This window comes from Cryptococcus depauperatus, chromosome 2, assembly GCF_001720195.1.
Source record: "Cryptococcus depauperatus CBS 7841 chromosome 2, complete sequence".
NCBI lineage: Eukaryota > Fungi > Basidiomycota > Tremellomycetes > Tremellales > Cryptococcaceae > Cryptococcus > Cryptococcus depauperatus.
In genome coordinates this window covers 344,152-358,764 of record NC_089469.1, presented here as the reverse complement: position 1 = coordinate 358,764, position 14,613 = coordinate 344,152, and the positions used below count along the sequence as shown (strand labels likewise).

The 14,613-nt window shown below is 44.9% G+C and overlaps 4 protein-coding genes across 4 annotated transcripts; 3 read left to right on the top strand and 1 right to left on the bottom strand.

Moving 5' to 3' along the window:
* Positions 1-59: 59 nt before the first annotated feature.
* L203_101369 (uncharacterized protein) lies at positions 60-1,462 on the top strand (the record flags this gene model as incomplete). Its single annotated transcript, XM_066210811.1, has 7 exons — positions 60-241; positions 333-419; positions 468-741; positions 801-1,011; positions 1,059-1,114; positions 1,181-1,246; positions 1,307-1,462. The coding sequence occupies 7 exons, from the start codon at positions 60-62 to the stop codon at positions 1,460-1,462; spliced, it is 1,032 nt and encodes a 343-aa protein (XP_066066908.1).
* A 2,773-nt stretch (positions 1,463-4,235) lies between these two features.
* Positions 4,236-6,921, top strand: L203_101368 (uncharacterized protein; the record flags this gene model as incomplete). The annotated part of the gene is made up of 13 exons (XM_066210810.1): positions 4,236-4,736; positions 4,779-5,052; positions 5,098-5,217; positions 5,364-5,404; positions 5,452-5,594; positions 5,642-5,760; positions 5,807-6,014; positions 6,064-6,141; positions 6,188-6,296; positions 6,346-6,515; positions 6,562-6,627; positions 6,677-6,770; positions 6,856-6,921. 13 exons carry the CDS (start codon positions 4,236-4,238, stop codon positions 6,919-6,921), a joined length of 1,989 nt encoding a protein of 662 aa, XP_066066907.1.
* Positions 6,922-9,285: 2,364 nt separating this feature from the next.
* Positions 9,286-11,473, top strand: L203_101367 (uncharacterized protein; the record flags this gene model as incomplete). Its single annotated transcript, XM_066210809.1, has 2 exons — positions 9,286-10,340; positions 10,390-11,473. 2 exons carry the CDS (start codon positions 9,286-9,288, stop codon positions 11,471-11,473), a joined length of 2,139 nt encoding a protein of 712 aa, XP_066066906.1.
* Positions 11,474-11,718: 245 nt separating this feature from the next.
* Positions 11,719-14,371, bottom strand: L203_101366 (uncharacterized protein; the record flags this gene model as incomplete). The annotated part of the gene is made up of 13 exons (XM_066210808.1): positions 11,719-11,961; positions 12,011-12,135; positions 12,190-12,233; positions 12,294-12,314; positions 12,360-12,531; positions 12,579-12,601; positions 12,652-12,718; positions 12,771-12,814; positions 12,862-13,639; positions 13,687-13,738; positions 13,787-14,023; positions 14,087-14,114; positions 14,178-14,371. The coding sequence occupies 13 exons, from the start codon at positions 14,369-14,371 to the stop codon at positions 11,719-11,721; spliced, it is 2,028 nt and encodes a 675-aa protein (XP_066066905.1).
* Positions 14,372-14,613: the final 242 nt, after the last annotated feature.

Genomic DNA, 14,613 nt, shown 5'->3' with positions numbered 1-14,613 from the left:
TTTTTACATCTTTACCTATTCACTTTCAGACTATCCATTGAATATTCTATCTCACTTTCATGTCCTCTTCTTCCTCTTTGGAATCATTACGTGCAACGAAGTCAAGCAAAGCCAAGTTGCAGGCTTCTCATCACTTGCTATCTGGTGCACTCTCCGGTCTCTCCTCGGCTGTCGTATTACAGCCATTAGATTTATTGAAAACTAGGATACAGCAAAGTCAAGGAGATGCTAGATCCAAGAGGTGATTGTATAGACTATCGTGTACTCTTGTCGAAGCGCAATTTGAGGATAGTAAAGGTGACAAAGACGAGTCGCTAATGTAAGACTTGTAGACAAAGAGTACAAAGTGTTGTGAAGCAAGTGCTGAAGGAGGATGGACCAGCAGGGCTATGGCGCGGTACAATGCCGACGCTGATTAGGTGCGTCCTGTAGTTGACGTTTTAATACCTTGGCTAATGATGGTAAAGAAACGTCCCTGGCGTAGCCATCTACTTTTACTCCCTCTCTGCTATTCGCAATCATCTATCTCAAATACCATATTTTGCCATAACGGTACCTGTATTGGACCAAGAAGGAAATCCGTTTGTTTCGTTGCGTACGAGCGAGATGAAGAGGGAAGCAAGTACAAGGTCAGCTATTGTAAAGCTTTCATCAGTGGGTAATTTGTTGGCGGGGGCCGTAGGCCGAACCTCTGTTGGTTTTGTGCTTAGCCCTATAACGGTCGTCAAAGCTCGGTTTGAGGTATTTTCTTCCAATGTAGTTTTCGTACGCGCCCAACAAACTGATGGTTAAGGTGGTAGAGCAACCGTTATTCAAATTATCACTCCATTCTAGGGGCTCTCTCATCCCTTTACAAGACACATGGTATCAAAGGCTTCTTCCAAGGATTCACGGCCACAGCAGCGAGAGATGCTCCTTATGCAGGAATATACCTCGTCTTTTATGAAAAGTGTAAAGAGTTTGTGGAAAAGGTGCCAGGGATACCCAATGCAGCTTTGCATTCTGGGTCTGGTGAGACCGTTTTGTGTATAAAAGTATGAGAAACTAACTTTTGTTAGGTATTATGGCAGCTGTGCTTGCTACTGTTATGACATCACCAGCCGATGTTATAAAAGTGCGTCTTGCATGGTGACGTGCTATTGCTCTTCTGACAGCTATTCTGGACTATGAACCTTTTTAGACACGCATGCAAGTGAATCCTACAGAACATCCGTCAATACGGAAAGCGATCATTCGCATCATACAGGTATATTATATGTCGTTCTGGAAGTTTTAACTAAGACTGATGGGGCTACTGGGTGTATAGGAGCGTGGAGCGATGGGCTTCTTTTCTGGGACATCTCTTCGAATATCTCGTAAAGCCGCTTCAGCAGCGATAGGCTGGACGATTTACGAGAGTCTCTTGATCTTTTTGCGGGACAGAAAATCAAGTGATCAATCCACACAATTACCAACGATATAGTTATGCTATATGCGAACAGAAAATGCATACAAGCTTCACGACTGTTACGCGAATAACACGCCATGGAAAAGAACCGGAAAGAAGGTAGTGGGGATAATGTAAAATCTACACATTTACTTATGCAGAGACAAGAGTAAGCAAAGTAGAACATTCTGCCAACTTGACGAGTTTATCAAGCATTCTCTTACTCACTCTTCTCACGTACATGGCTATCTTTTTCCTTTCCGAAGCACTTCTTCTCCGGACAGCAAACTCCAAACCTTTGCAACTCACTTGGTCTGCCTGACAACTGACTAAGAAATGTAGATGGAAAAGGCTTGACTCGATCTACCATCACAACTCTGGTTCAAGTCGCCGCCTTATGACATAGCATACATGTCATTACTGGTTAATATGAAATCATAGAAGTTTTCAAAACATGTGCAATTTGCACCGTTAGCCAGGCGCTCATATATGTAGTCGTAATCGTTACATCCAGCCTGACACATCTTTGCTTTGAGGTAACTGTGACTACTCGCTTTGCGTAGGCTAACAATCCAGTCAAGCTGCTCACCGAGAAGAATATAGACGCCATGGATGCCAAATATCATTTTGCGCACGAATGAGGGCATATATCTTCATAGGAGCAACCAAACAGAGTGATCAACACACTCATTGGAACATGTTTAGCATGGTAAGGTGTAGCCAGTTTTTCCACTCTCGAGCAAATCACTCAACACTACGGCACTTATAATGTACCTTTCCTTACTAAGGAAGCAACCAGCCCTATTCAGTGCCTTCTCAATGACCATCAGTTAAGACGAGAAGATATGCTCTAGTGCAAAACTTGTTGACGGTGACGAGCAAATAATTCAAGTTGCAAATGGCAACGCCGAGAAGCAGAACCAGTTTCCCAGCTTCAAGAGCATTCAGCGGCCCCCTGTAGCTGACAGAGGTACAGATTCGAGCCTTATCTCTGACAAAATATCATTGAAAACCCCTTAATGAAAGCTGCCTTGAAGCTTGAACGATACAAGCAGGCAAGATGCTTGAGGCAATCTGTATATCCTACGTTACTTGACCCAGCTTTCCAAGTAAGCTCCCTCTACTTGTAGTACACCTCTCGACGCAGTCTCAGGCCTGTAATGGCTTTGAAAGTCTTTTATAGATGTGCATTGGACTTGCCAGCAGAAAAGTGAGCAAGTGAAAGGGGCTGAATCTTGCTCCGGTGCCTTATCGGGATGATTCGCTTTCTCAGATACAAGAATCTTCTATCCGTGTTTCGGAGAATATCTTTCGGGAGAAGATCTTTGAATTTAGCCACCGGGAAATTTCATGTTCCCGCGAACATTCTCATCCTTCCGATAGATTTAATCGTCTTTTGGGATCGTTCATCTCTTCATCTTGCCTCGCCAGCATTGTGTCTGTCATGATGCATGGAGAGATCAAAGCGGATTGCTGGGACGGGAACGAGTGAGATAGATAGGATATCCTCCAGTCGCGTGGTTGGAGAAATGTAGGACTCTTTATGTAGCTCAAGTAGGCATGACAGAAGAGCTGAGCGATGTTTACAGGCAAGCGGTAGTGATTGACGAGCTGAACGCGACGCAGAATCAGCTGTAGCCTTGAGTTTATGCCAGATGGTTGGCCTCTAAGTCTAAGGATAGCGTTTGCTACTCGTAAACTGTCATTAAACACCAGATATTAAAATGCAATTGTCAACTCACCTTTTGTTTCACATCCTCTCTGAAGCTGTTCGACCTTTGCCTTGTTTCGGTTGACTTGAATACACAAGTCATCCCACTGATAGGTATTGAGCGTTTTGATTGCGGTCTCATAGTTGTGCTATCGAAAGTGGAGACAGTAGCTATGACTTAAAAACATGTTGATAGAATGGGTCTTTAGAAATGGATGTTTTCAGTGACTGTAGTAAGCAACAAGGATTGCAGAAATGTCGCGGAGTTCCAAGCTGGGAAATGGCACACTGAATATTGTGCTATCTAATCTGAGGTTTCCTTCAGACTTGGCGGCCTGATGCGTTATCACTGTACGCGATTTTTTATCGCCAAATGCCTCGAGTCCCATAGTTCAGTCGCTATCTCCCATGCTTGATTCAAGTTTCGTCTTCATCTCGCCGCTACATTGACCTCGGTATATTTACCTAGATGATAAGTATGATATTGAACATTAGTCGCAATCATAGTCTTAGCCGTTTCGCCTTATATATCAGTCTCGTCGCAAGACCAGGTAGCTTCAAGTTTCAAGCTGATGCAGGATCATTGGTGGGGCAAAGCCAAACGTTGTCTTGAAGATCACTTCTCTTGCCACATTCCATCTTCTATTTTCCTTGGCTGTGGATCCGGCTTGGGGTCTGCTCTCACGAAACTCGGTCAAGAAATCAGTAGCAAAGACTCTGTTGGGCTCACACATTTATCGCTCTCAAGCGGACTTTGTTGCGATAGAAAAACGAAAAAGGGACTTTGAAAACCTTTCTGTCAAAATACAATCCGTCATTGCCACTGTGTTAAGGACTGAGTTGGGTTTATATAAATAACATTAGAAAAAGATTAAGAATGGGATATAAGAATTTCTTATGCCATCTGTATAAGCGGAATCAAATCCTTAACATAATGACGTCGCTATTCCCTCCATCTTTTTCTTCTCTTTACATTTCTCAAGAAAACAAATTTATCCGCCATTTATCTTACCAGCTGCAGATATTCAAGCTCAGCGAGACTTGAAAAAGCAGCTTACAGACCTCTCGCTCGCCATGTTTCGTTTACAACACTCAACAATGGCCTTGAGGCCAGCGCGAATGTCTGCGTTTCGGCCAATGATTCCGTCTCTGAGAATCCAAAGTATTACAACCCATGCCAGTGGTAGACTTGGTCGACGAAGTGGCATGGAGCTTCCCAAGTCATTCTTCAGCCCGTCCTCAAGGCCAGAGACTGCGTCACTAGCACAACTGAAGCTGATTCGTGGTGTTCGATTCCCATCTGTTCCATCACAGGATTTTGTCGACAGACACTTTTACCTCTCCATTATCATCAGACTTGTGCTGTCTTCTGCTCTCGGTATTGTAATACTCACAGGTGTGATCTTGGCTCACGATGCTTTCACCTATTCCGAGAGACACGTGGATAGAGTGCCTTGCAACCCTCTCAGTCTGAAGCCTCGCCTCGGAGGGAAGAAGAACCTGCCTGTTCTAGAAGTCAACTTGGATGATGAAGAGGATGAGGCAAAGCGAACTATGAGGGGAAAACCGAGACTGGTGATTGTTGGAGGCGGATGGGGTGTAAGTTGATATGTATAGTTGGGCATCTCTGACATGGACTAGGCCATCGCTCTCATTCAGTCCCTTCCTGCTCACGCCTATAATGTCACTTTGATATCTCCACAGACTTACTTTACGTTCACCCCACTCCTCCCCTCTGCCTGTGTTGGCACTGTCGAACCTCGTTCGTTGGTAGAGCCGATTCGAAAGCTTATCGCGCGAGTGCGGGGTCATTACTTGATGGGATCCGCAGTTGACCTTGATATGACTGAGAGATTGGTTGAAGTTGAGGTTCCTAAAGATGACGGAACGGGCAAGACTCGGTGTTATGTGCCTTGTATGTGTCTCAGACTACGGCTACTCGGAGCTTACCCAAGGATAGATGATAAACTTGTGATTGCTGTTGGCTCCACCACTAACGATCATGGTGTCAAGGGACTTGAACATTGCCACCAACTAAAGACAGTCCCGGATGCTCAGATGATTCGCCGAAAAATTATGGGTAGGTGAAAGCTGTAAAGTATAACAGCTGATGAGGGTCAGCAAATCTTGAGCTTGCTTCGCTGCCCACCACAACTCCTGCGGAGAGGAGAAAACTCTTATCGTTTGTCATCTGTGGAGGCGGTCCGACTGGGGTTGAGTTTGCAGCTGAGCTGGCAGACATGATGGCTGAGGATGTTTTGAAATACGCAAGTTATTTTTGAGATTATATATCAGACGCTCATTCAAGCAATAGTTCCCCAAAATTCTCTCAAATGAAGTCAAGGTCTCCGTCATACAAAGCCGAGATCACATTCTTAACACCTACTCTGAAAAGATTTCTCAATATACTGAAAAGAGATTTGCGAGGAACGATGTTCAAATTGTCACTAATGCTCGGTAATTGACTTGTTCGCCTCACACCTCATGAGCTCATCCAATTTTAGTGTTAAAGAAGTCACTGAAGACAAGGTTATCCTATCTATTAAAGATCCAAAGAATAAGGAGGCAAAACCTCAAACAGAGGAGATTGAATCTGGGTTTGTGCTTTGGAGTACTGGCATTGGTGTGTTGATCGATCCATATTATTTCCAATTACTCAACGCAATTAGCTATGCAACCATTCACAAAACGACTCGTTGAGCTTCTTCCAAATCAGTATCATTCCAAGGCTGTCCAAGTCGATAGCTTCCTTCGAGTTCAAGGAGCTCCACTAGGAACAGTCTACGCCTTGGGAGATTCAGCCACCGTGCAAGCCAACCTGTTGAATGACTTGTATAACCTATGGGACAAATTTGATGTCAACAAAGACGGTAGCATGTAGGTCAATCCAGTATGTTTCTGTTGATAGAATTTGACACATTCCAAGTGATTACGATGAGTGGCAGCAAATGGTCAAATACATAAAAGACAAGCATCCCTTGGCTCATAGGTCTCTCGCCAAAATGTATGTCTATTTCTGTAAGTTTAAATTAGTACTGAATTTGTCACAGACGAGCTGTCTTTAACGAGTACGACAAGGACAAGGATGAGAAGCTCGAGTTGAACGAAGTTGCCGAGTTGTTTGCCTCGTTGAGCAAAAAGACCACCAGCTATCCCGCCGTGAGCAAACCTCGTTGGATTGTAGTAACTGATTCATGGGGCATTATAGACCGCCCAAGTCGCGAGTCAACAAGGAAAGTATTTGGGTGCTAAATTTGGTAAACTGGCAAAACAGCGTGATACCCTGAACAAGAACGAGATATTCGACTTGGATGATGAAGCGTATTATAATGCTTTTGAATACCGACATCTTGGGAGCTTGGCTTACATTGGAAACTCGTAAGTTAGATTTGTTGTGGAATTGCCTCTGACTTGATATTTTTAGGGCCGTTTTTGATTATGAAGGATGGTCCTTGGCGGGTGGCTTGTTGGCCATGTATGCTTGGAGATCGTGAATTTCTAGTTGTCTCTTCTCGGTGCAGCTGCTAATATAATGGTAGTATCTATTGGTCTGAGCAAACATCTATGAGGACTCGATTGTTGTTAATGCTAGATTGGGTCAAGCGTGGTATTTTTGGCCGAGACTTGTCCAAGGTGAGCTACATGTTGACATGTGTAAAGCGACTATGGCTAATAAATTCACAAGTTCTGATAGTAAGTGTATCAGTAATGAATAAAGATATCATCAACAGATGCACATCGACTTTACCTTGTCCTATCGGCCATCTTTTGTATTACAGGGTAATATACTCGCCTCAAAGAAAAGTTGGCGAATACCCCCTGCGTTCTGTAGCTTATCGCCATGTTCTTTCTTTATTTCATTTCTCGTCACTCGTAAGATATTATGTTATCAGGTTGTGCATAGGCCATCCTGAAAAGCGTGGTTAGAGCCTGGTACAAGTTATGCATGCCCTTCAGTTCATTGTAGAACCTAGAGTTATGACATGGGCCACTGTTTTCCACGACACAGGCTTCGCGGTCTTTTGTGTTTGGTTCCTTAATACTTAACTGCTTGTCTTAGCCAAAGCATCTTCAGCATACATCCTAGATATGACTTTGTTAGGGACTTGGCTCTGCTTTTGAACGGTGAGACTATTCAGTCTCAAACACAAGAGCGAGGGCTTGAATCTGTACCCAATCACTCCCCAAGCCATCGGCTTTTCTTCCTGACATCCTTGGCCAGACGTGCATGGGCAGGATTGGATGTTTAACCTGCCAGACAGGCAGCTCGACGACGCCTTTTTAGCCTTCAAACTCAGGGCAGCTTTCTCATTGGCAAATACGGCTCGACCACGGTTCCAAGATTGGATCCAGCCCAGGCAAGTGTTATAGTAGCTGCTGATACAGCCATGGCGACCTTTCTTGAAGCTTGAGAGCCACATTCTGCGACCAAGAATCAGACCGCTAACGAGCTCACTCAAACTTTATCCAGTATCTTGTCCCAGGCCACGTCGATATCCTTTTTTATATGCAGCAGACACTTCTCTGGTCCCTACCATCAAATAAAGGTAGCCTGCTGATTTCTAGAGGCTTCAACGATGCGAACGAAAACTCCAAGAATTGTCAACAGGTGCCTATTAAGCTCTCTAACAATGAGCATGCACCAAAGACCTGCGAATGAACCATAAAGCACAACCATATATCCCTGAGCAAGTGTCTGCAATCATGCACTTGGTCAGTGACGTTCCATGAAAGGCAATGAACCAACACTGTAGAGTGGAACACAACCTTCAAACATTCAACCCAAAACACACCCGGGTGTTTACCTACTCTCCACAAGTAGCCCACTACCGGCCGGCCAAATTTCTCCTGTCCAGGCTACGGACCTTCTTGGCCGCGGCTGGACCAAGACAATTAGACTCGAAACATCCATCCACTGTATGCAAAAGACTCAGCCTACCGAGACATCTCAATTCCAGGTTAACCTCTCTGCTGCCTCAAAACCCGTCTCGCTCACCCTTGGCAAAAGGCATGACGCCTGTCCCTGTCCTCTGATTCAGGGGGGACGGAAATGGATAAGCTTAAACGCAAACAGATAACGGATGGCCATTCTTCAGGCTCTATGCAGTATTTCATCTCACCGACAGCGTTCTTCAAAGTTCAAAGGGTTAGTTTGGCTCCAACTCTCTCGCGAACGGCCAGAAAGGTTAGCGGTAAACCTGGCTAGAGTCGTGACGGAGCGATGCAGCAACAAATAGGACAGCTGCTTTTGCTGCACACACCCATGTCTGCTACACATCGATACTGTCTATTTGCAGACAGCCGCCATAACACCAGACATACAACGCGACGTACACATCTTCATCGCCACAGTACTCGACGACTCTGTTTTGACCCACAGTAAGGCCTTTCAACGAGGAGAACAGCAGTTTGCAGCCTTTGACTCAACTGTTTCGAGTGCGTTGACGATTCGCTGTATAAAGAGGAGCATCGCAGAGAGTGTAGCTTGCCACTCCCATTCCCATTCTCATTTCGTTCCCATTCTTTCATACTCTTTGCCCTTTCAGCTGGACTGTTGCTTGTCCTAACCAATTCTTTACCACCGAAAGCTCTCTCTTGTCTGTGCTGGATAGACACTACCACGTCAAGTGTGTTTGAAAAGTATATTTTGTGATAGAAAAGAGATTAGAAAAGAAATTAAGAAGAAGTTTGAAAGAAATTTAACAGAAATTTCAAAAAAGTAAATATCTCGTTATATTTACCTTCCCGACTGATTTTCAGGACACAGACAAATATCTCCATCTTTTTTATTTTTCAACTTTTGATTCTTCTTCTTATTCTTCTTTTCGACATTTCTCTTTCCGCGACAACTACACCTGCTGCGTTGAACGCATACGGGATACGCGGTGAAAAGCCTGTTTTGGCAGTTTGTGGCTGGTTGCTTCTGGCACTCTGTTGGATAGGGTGAGTTTGAATGTCTATGATTCGAATCAACGCTCATGTGTCTGCGGTTGGTTGCGTTGGTTGCATGTTAAAACATGGCTGTAGAACCTCGTTGTTGGCAAGCGGTGCTCGCGTTTTCGACTGTGAAGCAAACTTGAGGTCGACAGGTCGCCGGCGACTTGAGAAATTCACCCTGTATCAGACACTTATTCTTTTAATTATCGCCATGTCTACGTTGTTTGACAGCGATTTTACTTTTTTCGACCCCACGTCTCGCTACAGCGAATCCGATTTTCTCTCCTTCTCCTCCCTCTCCGAATTCTCGCAACCTGCGTTTGAAAACTTTGGCTTTGATGACAAGAAGAACCTTGGAAGTTCCGATGCTTCATCACCATCCCCTCTAGATCAATTTGATGCGCTTGTAGGGATTTTCGAGCCGCAGACACCCAGAAGCGGTGAAACTATAGTCTTTCGCACGCCATCAAAGAGTGTCGACGGTCTTGATGGTCAGAATGTTTTCGACTTGGATTACAAGTCCGCTTTTGATGAGCTTGGAACTCCCGTCAAATCGGCTTTTAGCAGTGACGAGCTCTCCCTTTTCAGTGTAGCGACGGACGAAATCTTTCTTTCCTCGCCTCCCGGTGGCTTTCCATGGGATGATGTAACCGACTCTCTGCCAAGTGTACCATGTGTTGCTCCTGCATCTACAAAGCCCATCCGAGTCGCCTCAAACCCTTCCTTGGGATCATCCCGCAACCCTCACCATGTTAAGCAGGTGATATCTATGCCATCGTTGAGAGAAGAAACGTACGACCTGAACGGTGATCAATGGCTGGATGCTTCTCAGTTTTCCTTATCACAACTCGATCTACCACAGATGAATTCGATTCATGAAGAATCTTTGGAAAACTTTGAAACGATTTTTGGAGACTTTGGGCTTGACGACCAGAGCGGTGGTCCCGGTGGTCCCGTCTTTGCTTTTGAACCCTCTCCTGAGGATAACGGTTCCTCGCTGATACCATCTTCGATCCCTCCTTCACCCTGGCATCATGAGATGACAGACATGCAGGCCCATGTCGATTTCTTACCTATGTTTGACCTCCCGCAGCAGAATGATGAGATGGTTGAATCGTTTTCTGAAAACCTCACTGTGAATCCTATGGCAGTGATGGCCGATCCTACAAAGGACAGTATGAGTCGGTTGTCGACCGCTCCGGGCTTGCAGGGCGGAGAAAAATTAGAATTGTTGAGCGCACCCATGCCTGAGCCCATAGCCAAGAGGTGAATTGCAAGATGCTATCACTCAGTGACATTACTGACCCGTATCTAGAAGTCTCCCTTCCAGTGGCGACAGGACGGCATCGAGGAGCGCTCCTCTTCGTGATTTATTCTCGTATGCTCCACAGCAAAATCCCACAGGCCCGCCCGGACCTCAACCGCTCTACACATCTGACCTTTGGTCATCCAACAGCCCAGCCGGTCCATCTACTCTACCCCGAGCTATGCCCGCCAGCCCTACCCCCATATCAAAATCTCTGCGTGTGACTAGCAAGATGTTCGACGCGACTCGGGTAGTCAGCGAACATTCTTACCCTTCGGGTTATCCTCCAACTCCTAATTCCCCAGTCTTTTCTTTCGCTTCTTCTACCTCCTATCCGGCCCCAGTGAAAACGCAACGTGCTGAGACTACACTTCTGCCTGTGGCTCATAAGCCTATGCGGTCAGTATCCATAGCCAGGAATCCATCCTCATTGACGACTGCCTATTCCGTGTCTGAAGCATTTGACCCCAAGGCTTTGATCGAAGAGTGTGGCTCTAATTCTTTGCAGAAAGTCAGACGGGTCAGTATGACCGAAGTTCATGATATCAGACAACAACAAAATATCTCTTATCAGGAACGCCACTTGTTCTCTACCTGCCCTCAATACTTTCCGGATGTTAGTCCTCTCCCTGTGGAATTATCAGCTCCACCCTCCGTTCTTACTAGAACTCCGCTCAAAAGAGTCCATCCTCCTCCTGTCGATTACGAAGTCATAGATGGCGCTCCTTCTACTCCCGCTCCTCAAAGAATTCATCCTCCACCTCATCCTGGTTCCTCCCGTCCTATTGCCCGGCTTCCTTCATCACCACATAGAAGAAAGTTATCCTCTACAAATCCATCTACACCTCGAACAACACCTCGTTCCAAGGGAAGATCGCCTTCCGGGAAACGAGGTACTCAGTCTTCGGGTGGTGCATTTTCCTTTGGCGATACCATGTTTGTTAACTTTACAAGTGATGACGCAGATTTGTTGTTGTCTGGTGTAGCGCCAAGTGGATCCTCAGTAAAGAGAAAGAGAGAGAGGGAAGCTGTTGGAAGAGAAGAAGACGAGCTAGAAGAAAGTAGGATGAAGAGATATAAGAACATTGACTAGTACAAATAATTTTGATATGACAAGAAACGAGATGTGGATAGGTGGAATCGAGCCTCTCTACTTAGAGACGTATGCTCTTTGTTGTTTTAGTTGATTTTGATTTCTTATTCTTTTTTACAGCATAGTCTCTGGTTCCTCTAAGTAGTGCTTTGATTGCCCAATATATGCATGATATTCATAAAAATTGTTAATTTAGTGGCAGCCTTTACTTAAATATTATGATCTTGAGCCATTGTTGAACAAAATCAGATGCCATCCCAAGGCCAAATCGTATGCGGTTTACAGACCCTTTTCAACCAGTCTCTTGCATGTGCATCTTGGTCATCTTGCAACAAGGGCTCCAAGGCTTTTTGAACTTGTTTGTTATGCTCATTAAGCCAACGCATCTCATATTTGGCCATAAGAGACCAGTCAACGAGAGATGACTGGATAGGAACTTGAGTAATTCTCTCCCAATTAAGGTAACCAGATCCAGGCCCTTCAGTACTCTGAAGACTGTCAGTAATCAAGATAACGATCTTGTGCAATGCCTCTCACCTCTGCCACGCTACAGAGTAACACGCTTTCGATCCTGATGCCCCATTCACTCTCCTTGTAGTACCCAGGCTCAATAGTCGTCATATTGCCAGGCTTGAATGCATTGTCTGATGGATACATGGGGTCTGTAACTTGTCAATTTCGCCACTAAGGTATTAAAAAAAACCAGAAAAGCTCACTTTCATGCACTGATAGATATGAACCAACGCCGTGACCTATCCCGCTACGTCATGCATTAGCCTCTGAGTAGCCCATCGTATGCATATGTTTGAGAGAAACATACTGTCCAAAGTCCAAACCATCCCTAGACAGTATTAACAGAAATTAAGTTGAGTCAAACCTAACTCACTCATAAAGGGCTCTTCTAGCAAGCATGTTCATCCAGTTTGCAGTCATACCTGGAGGAAATTTGGCCATACTGACTGCTATATGTCCTTGTAACACACGTGTATAGGCACGCTTTAGTTCGTTGGAGGGGTTTGTACCAAAGAACAGAGTGCGGGTAGTATCGATAGTGGCATCTACATAATGTATTAGTCAGATTATAGATAAGAAGGCAAGATCTGACCACGATACTGCGCTCCAGAGTCACTGCTATTCTGTTTAGACATATCACAAATAGATGGGAAATGAATACGCACATGAGATAAGTGGTGTTTATGTCAATAAAACGATCTTTTCCTCGCTTGGGTGCATAATGAGGCAATGCTATTGCAAGATTCAATGAGCCATCCGCATGTCTATGTTTATGAGAGCTGACCCGAGTTGGGACCTGAAGCAGATATATCATCATAAGCCAACCCCCTGATTTCATGAGCTCATGAATCAACAAAAGGATAAAAACCATTTACGCAAACAAATCCTCTTTCTTTCTCTCTCTCGTCAATGCCTGAGCGGCTGCCCATTCGCCCACCTTTCTCCCATCGTTGACCAAGATCTTCTCAAGCCAGGCTAGCCATCTGACCATGGCCCGGCCGTCCCGAAGATAGGCATTGCGGAAGTTTTGTTGTTCTACAGAGTTTTTGATAGCCTTGAGAGTGTCGACAGGACAAATGATTACTTCAATTCTGGAAGGAGAGCATTCTTCTGACAGCGCCCAATTGCACTCCTTAGGTCCTATAATCCTGATGTTTGACTTCTTTTCCCTACTCTCGGTATCCTTGACAATCTCTCTCACAAACTGACCAACCTCCTCTATTCCGTATCTTTTGAGTTCCACCTCCTCGCTCTCCAACCTTTGCTTCAGCTGATCCTCCACTTTCCGCTCATCTACGAAGAGAGCGCAACGAGAAGGAGTAAGAACGACATATGAATATGCCACAGGGCAAAATGGGATATCAGAGGTACAACGAAAGTTCAATAACCAAGCGATGGCAGGAAGGGTGGGAAGGATGTATATCCATTCGCTTTTGCCGCTACCGCCAAATCCTATGTTGTCAAGAGCATCTCTTGTTCTGGCAAGTTTCGATGGAGTACCTTCGCCCGATAGTTCGATAGGGTAGGTACTGATCGGACCTAAAGATCTAGCAAGCGGGTCTCTGATCTTGTCAACGAGATTACAAGACAACGGCAACAAAATAATGGCAGAATCAACGGATGAAAGGCGAGATTTGATCAAGTTGGCTAACTCTAGAGTGACAATCAGCCATTACAGAGTAGATGAGGCATGGACGCACTCAACGATATGAGCTTTGGATCTACTCCAATTCGAGACCCTTCTTCTGCTTCCTGTCCATTTATAGATCAGCCGTTGTATAATAAAGCAAGCTAGCTTACATGAACAGCCCACTCAACCCACCCACCAACAACTCCTTCTCTTCCGCTTCCGCCTTTTGAGCCAACCCTAATCACTTTCCAGCCCGTTGGGACCTGTTGCTCAGCCTGGATCCAATATCTCGAGTCCACAAACAGGAGTGCTTCGGAAGAACAAGAAGGAATAAGAGCCGTTCCAGCACTTCCGGTGAAACCAGTGATGTATTCCAGTCGCTTCTCGGAATCGCCAACCATCTCTGACTGGGCAGAAGAGACCAAATGATATCAGTGAGGATCAGCAGATTCTAGAAAGAAGATATCCACCTGGTGCTCATCTTCTGTCGACACAACACTACTCAATATTAATAACCATCAGCGATTATATCGCAATTCAGCCTTAAATATCAACACGCACTACCAATCAATCTTTGCGTCTTGTATTGCCTCTTTCATTACCTCCAGTCTGGCAATCAGCTCTTTCTCATCTTCAAGGGCTTCATAGTTAGGCAAGTCTAGATTGATAGACTTTTCAAGGACGACAGGCGAAGTAGATTCATCTTCTTCGGAGAGCCTAATGTTCTTGCGGCTTGACGGAAAGAAGCATGTCATCGTATGTATATATTCGGATTGTCAATAGATGAGAAGAATAGTTAAAATGGATGATGAATGAGACAAAAGACAACCACCCACTCGAAATGTCGTACGCACAATTCAAAAAGTGATGACATATCAACTTTTATCCATGACACAAATAAACATGCATGCTACATAGATTCTAATACTCTAAGATAAAATGCAGATACATTACTAAAGCCGTTCCAAGCATCACCAGACGCACCATGCGACTTTGG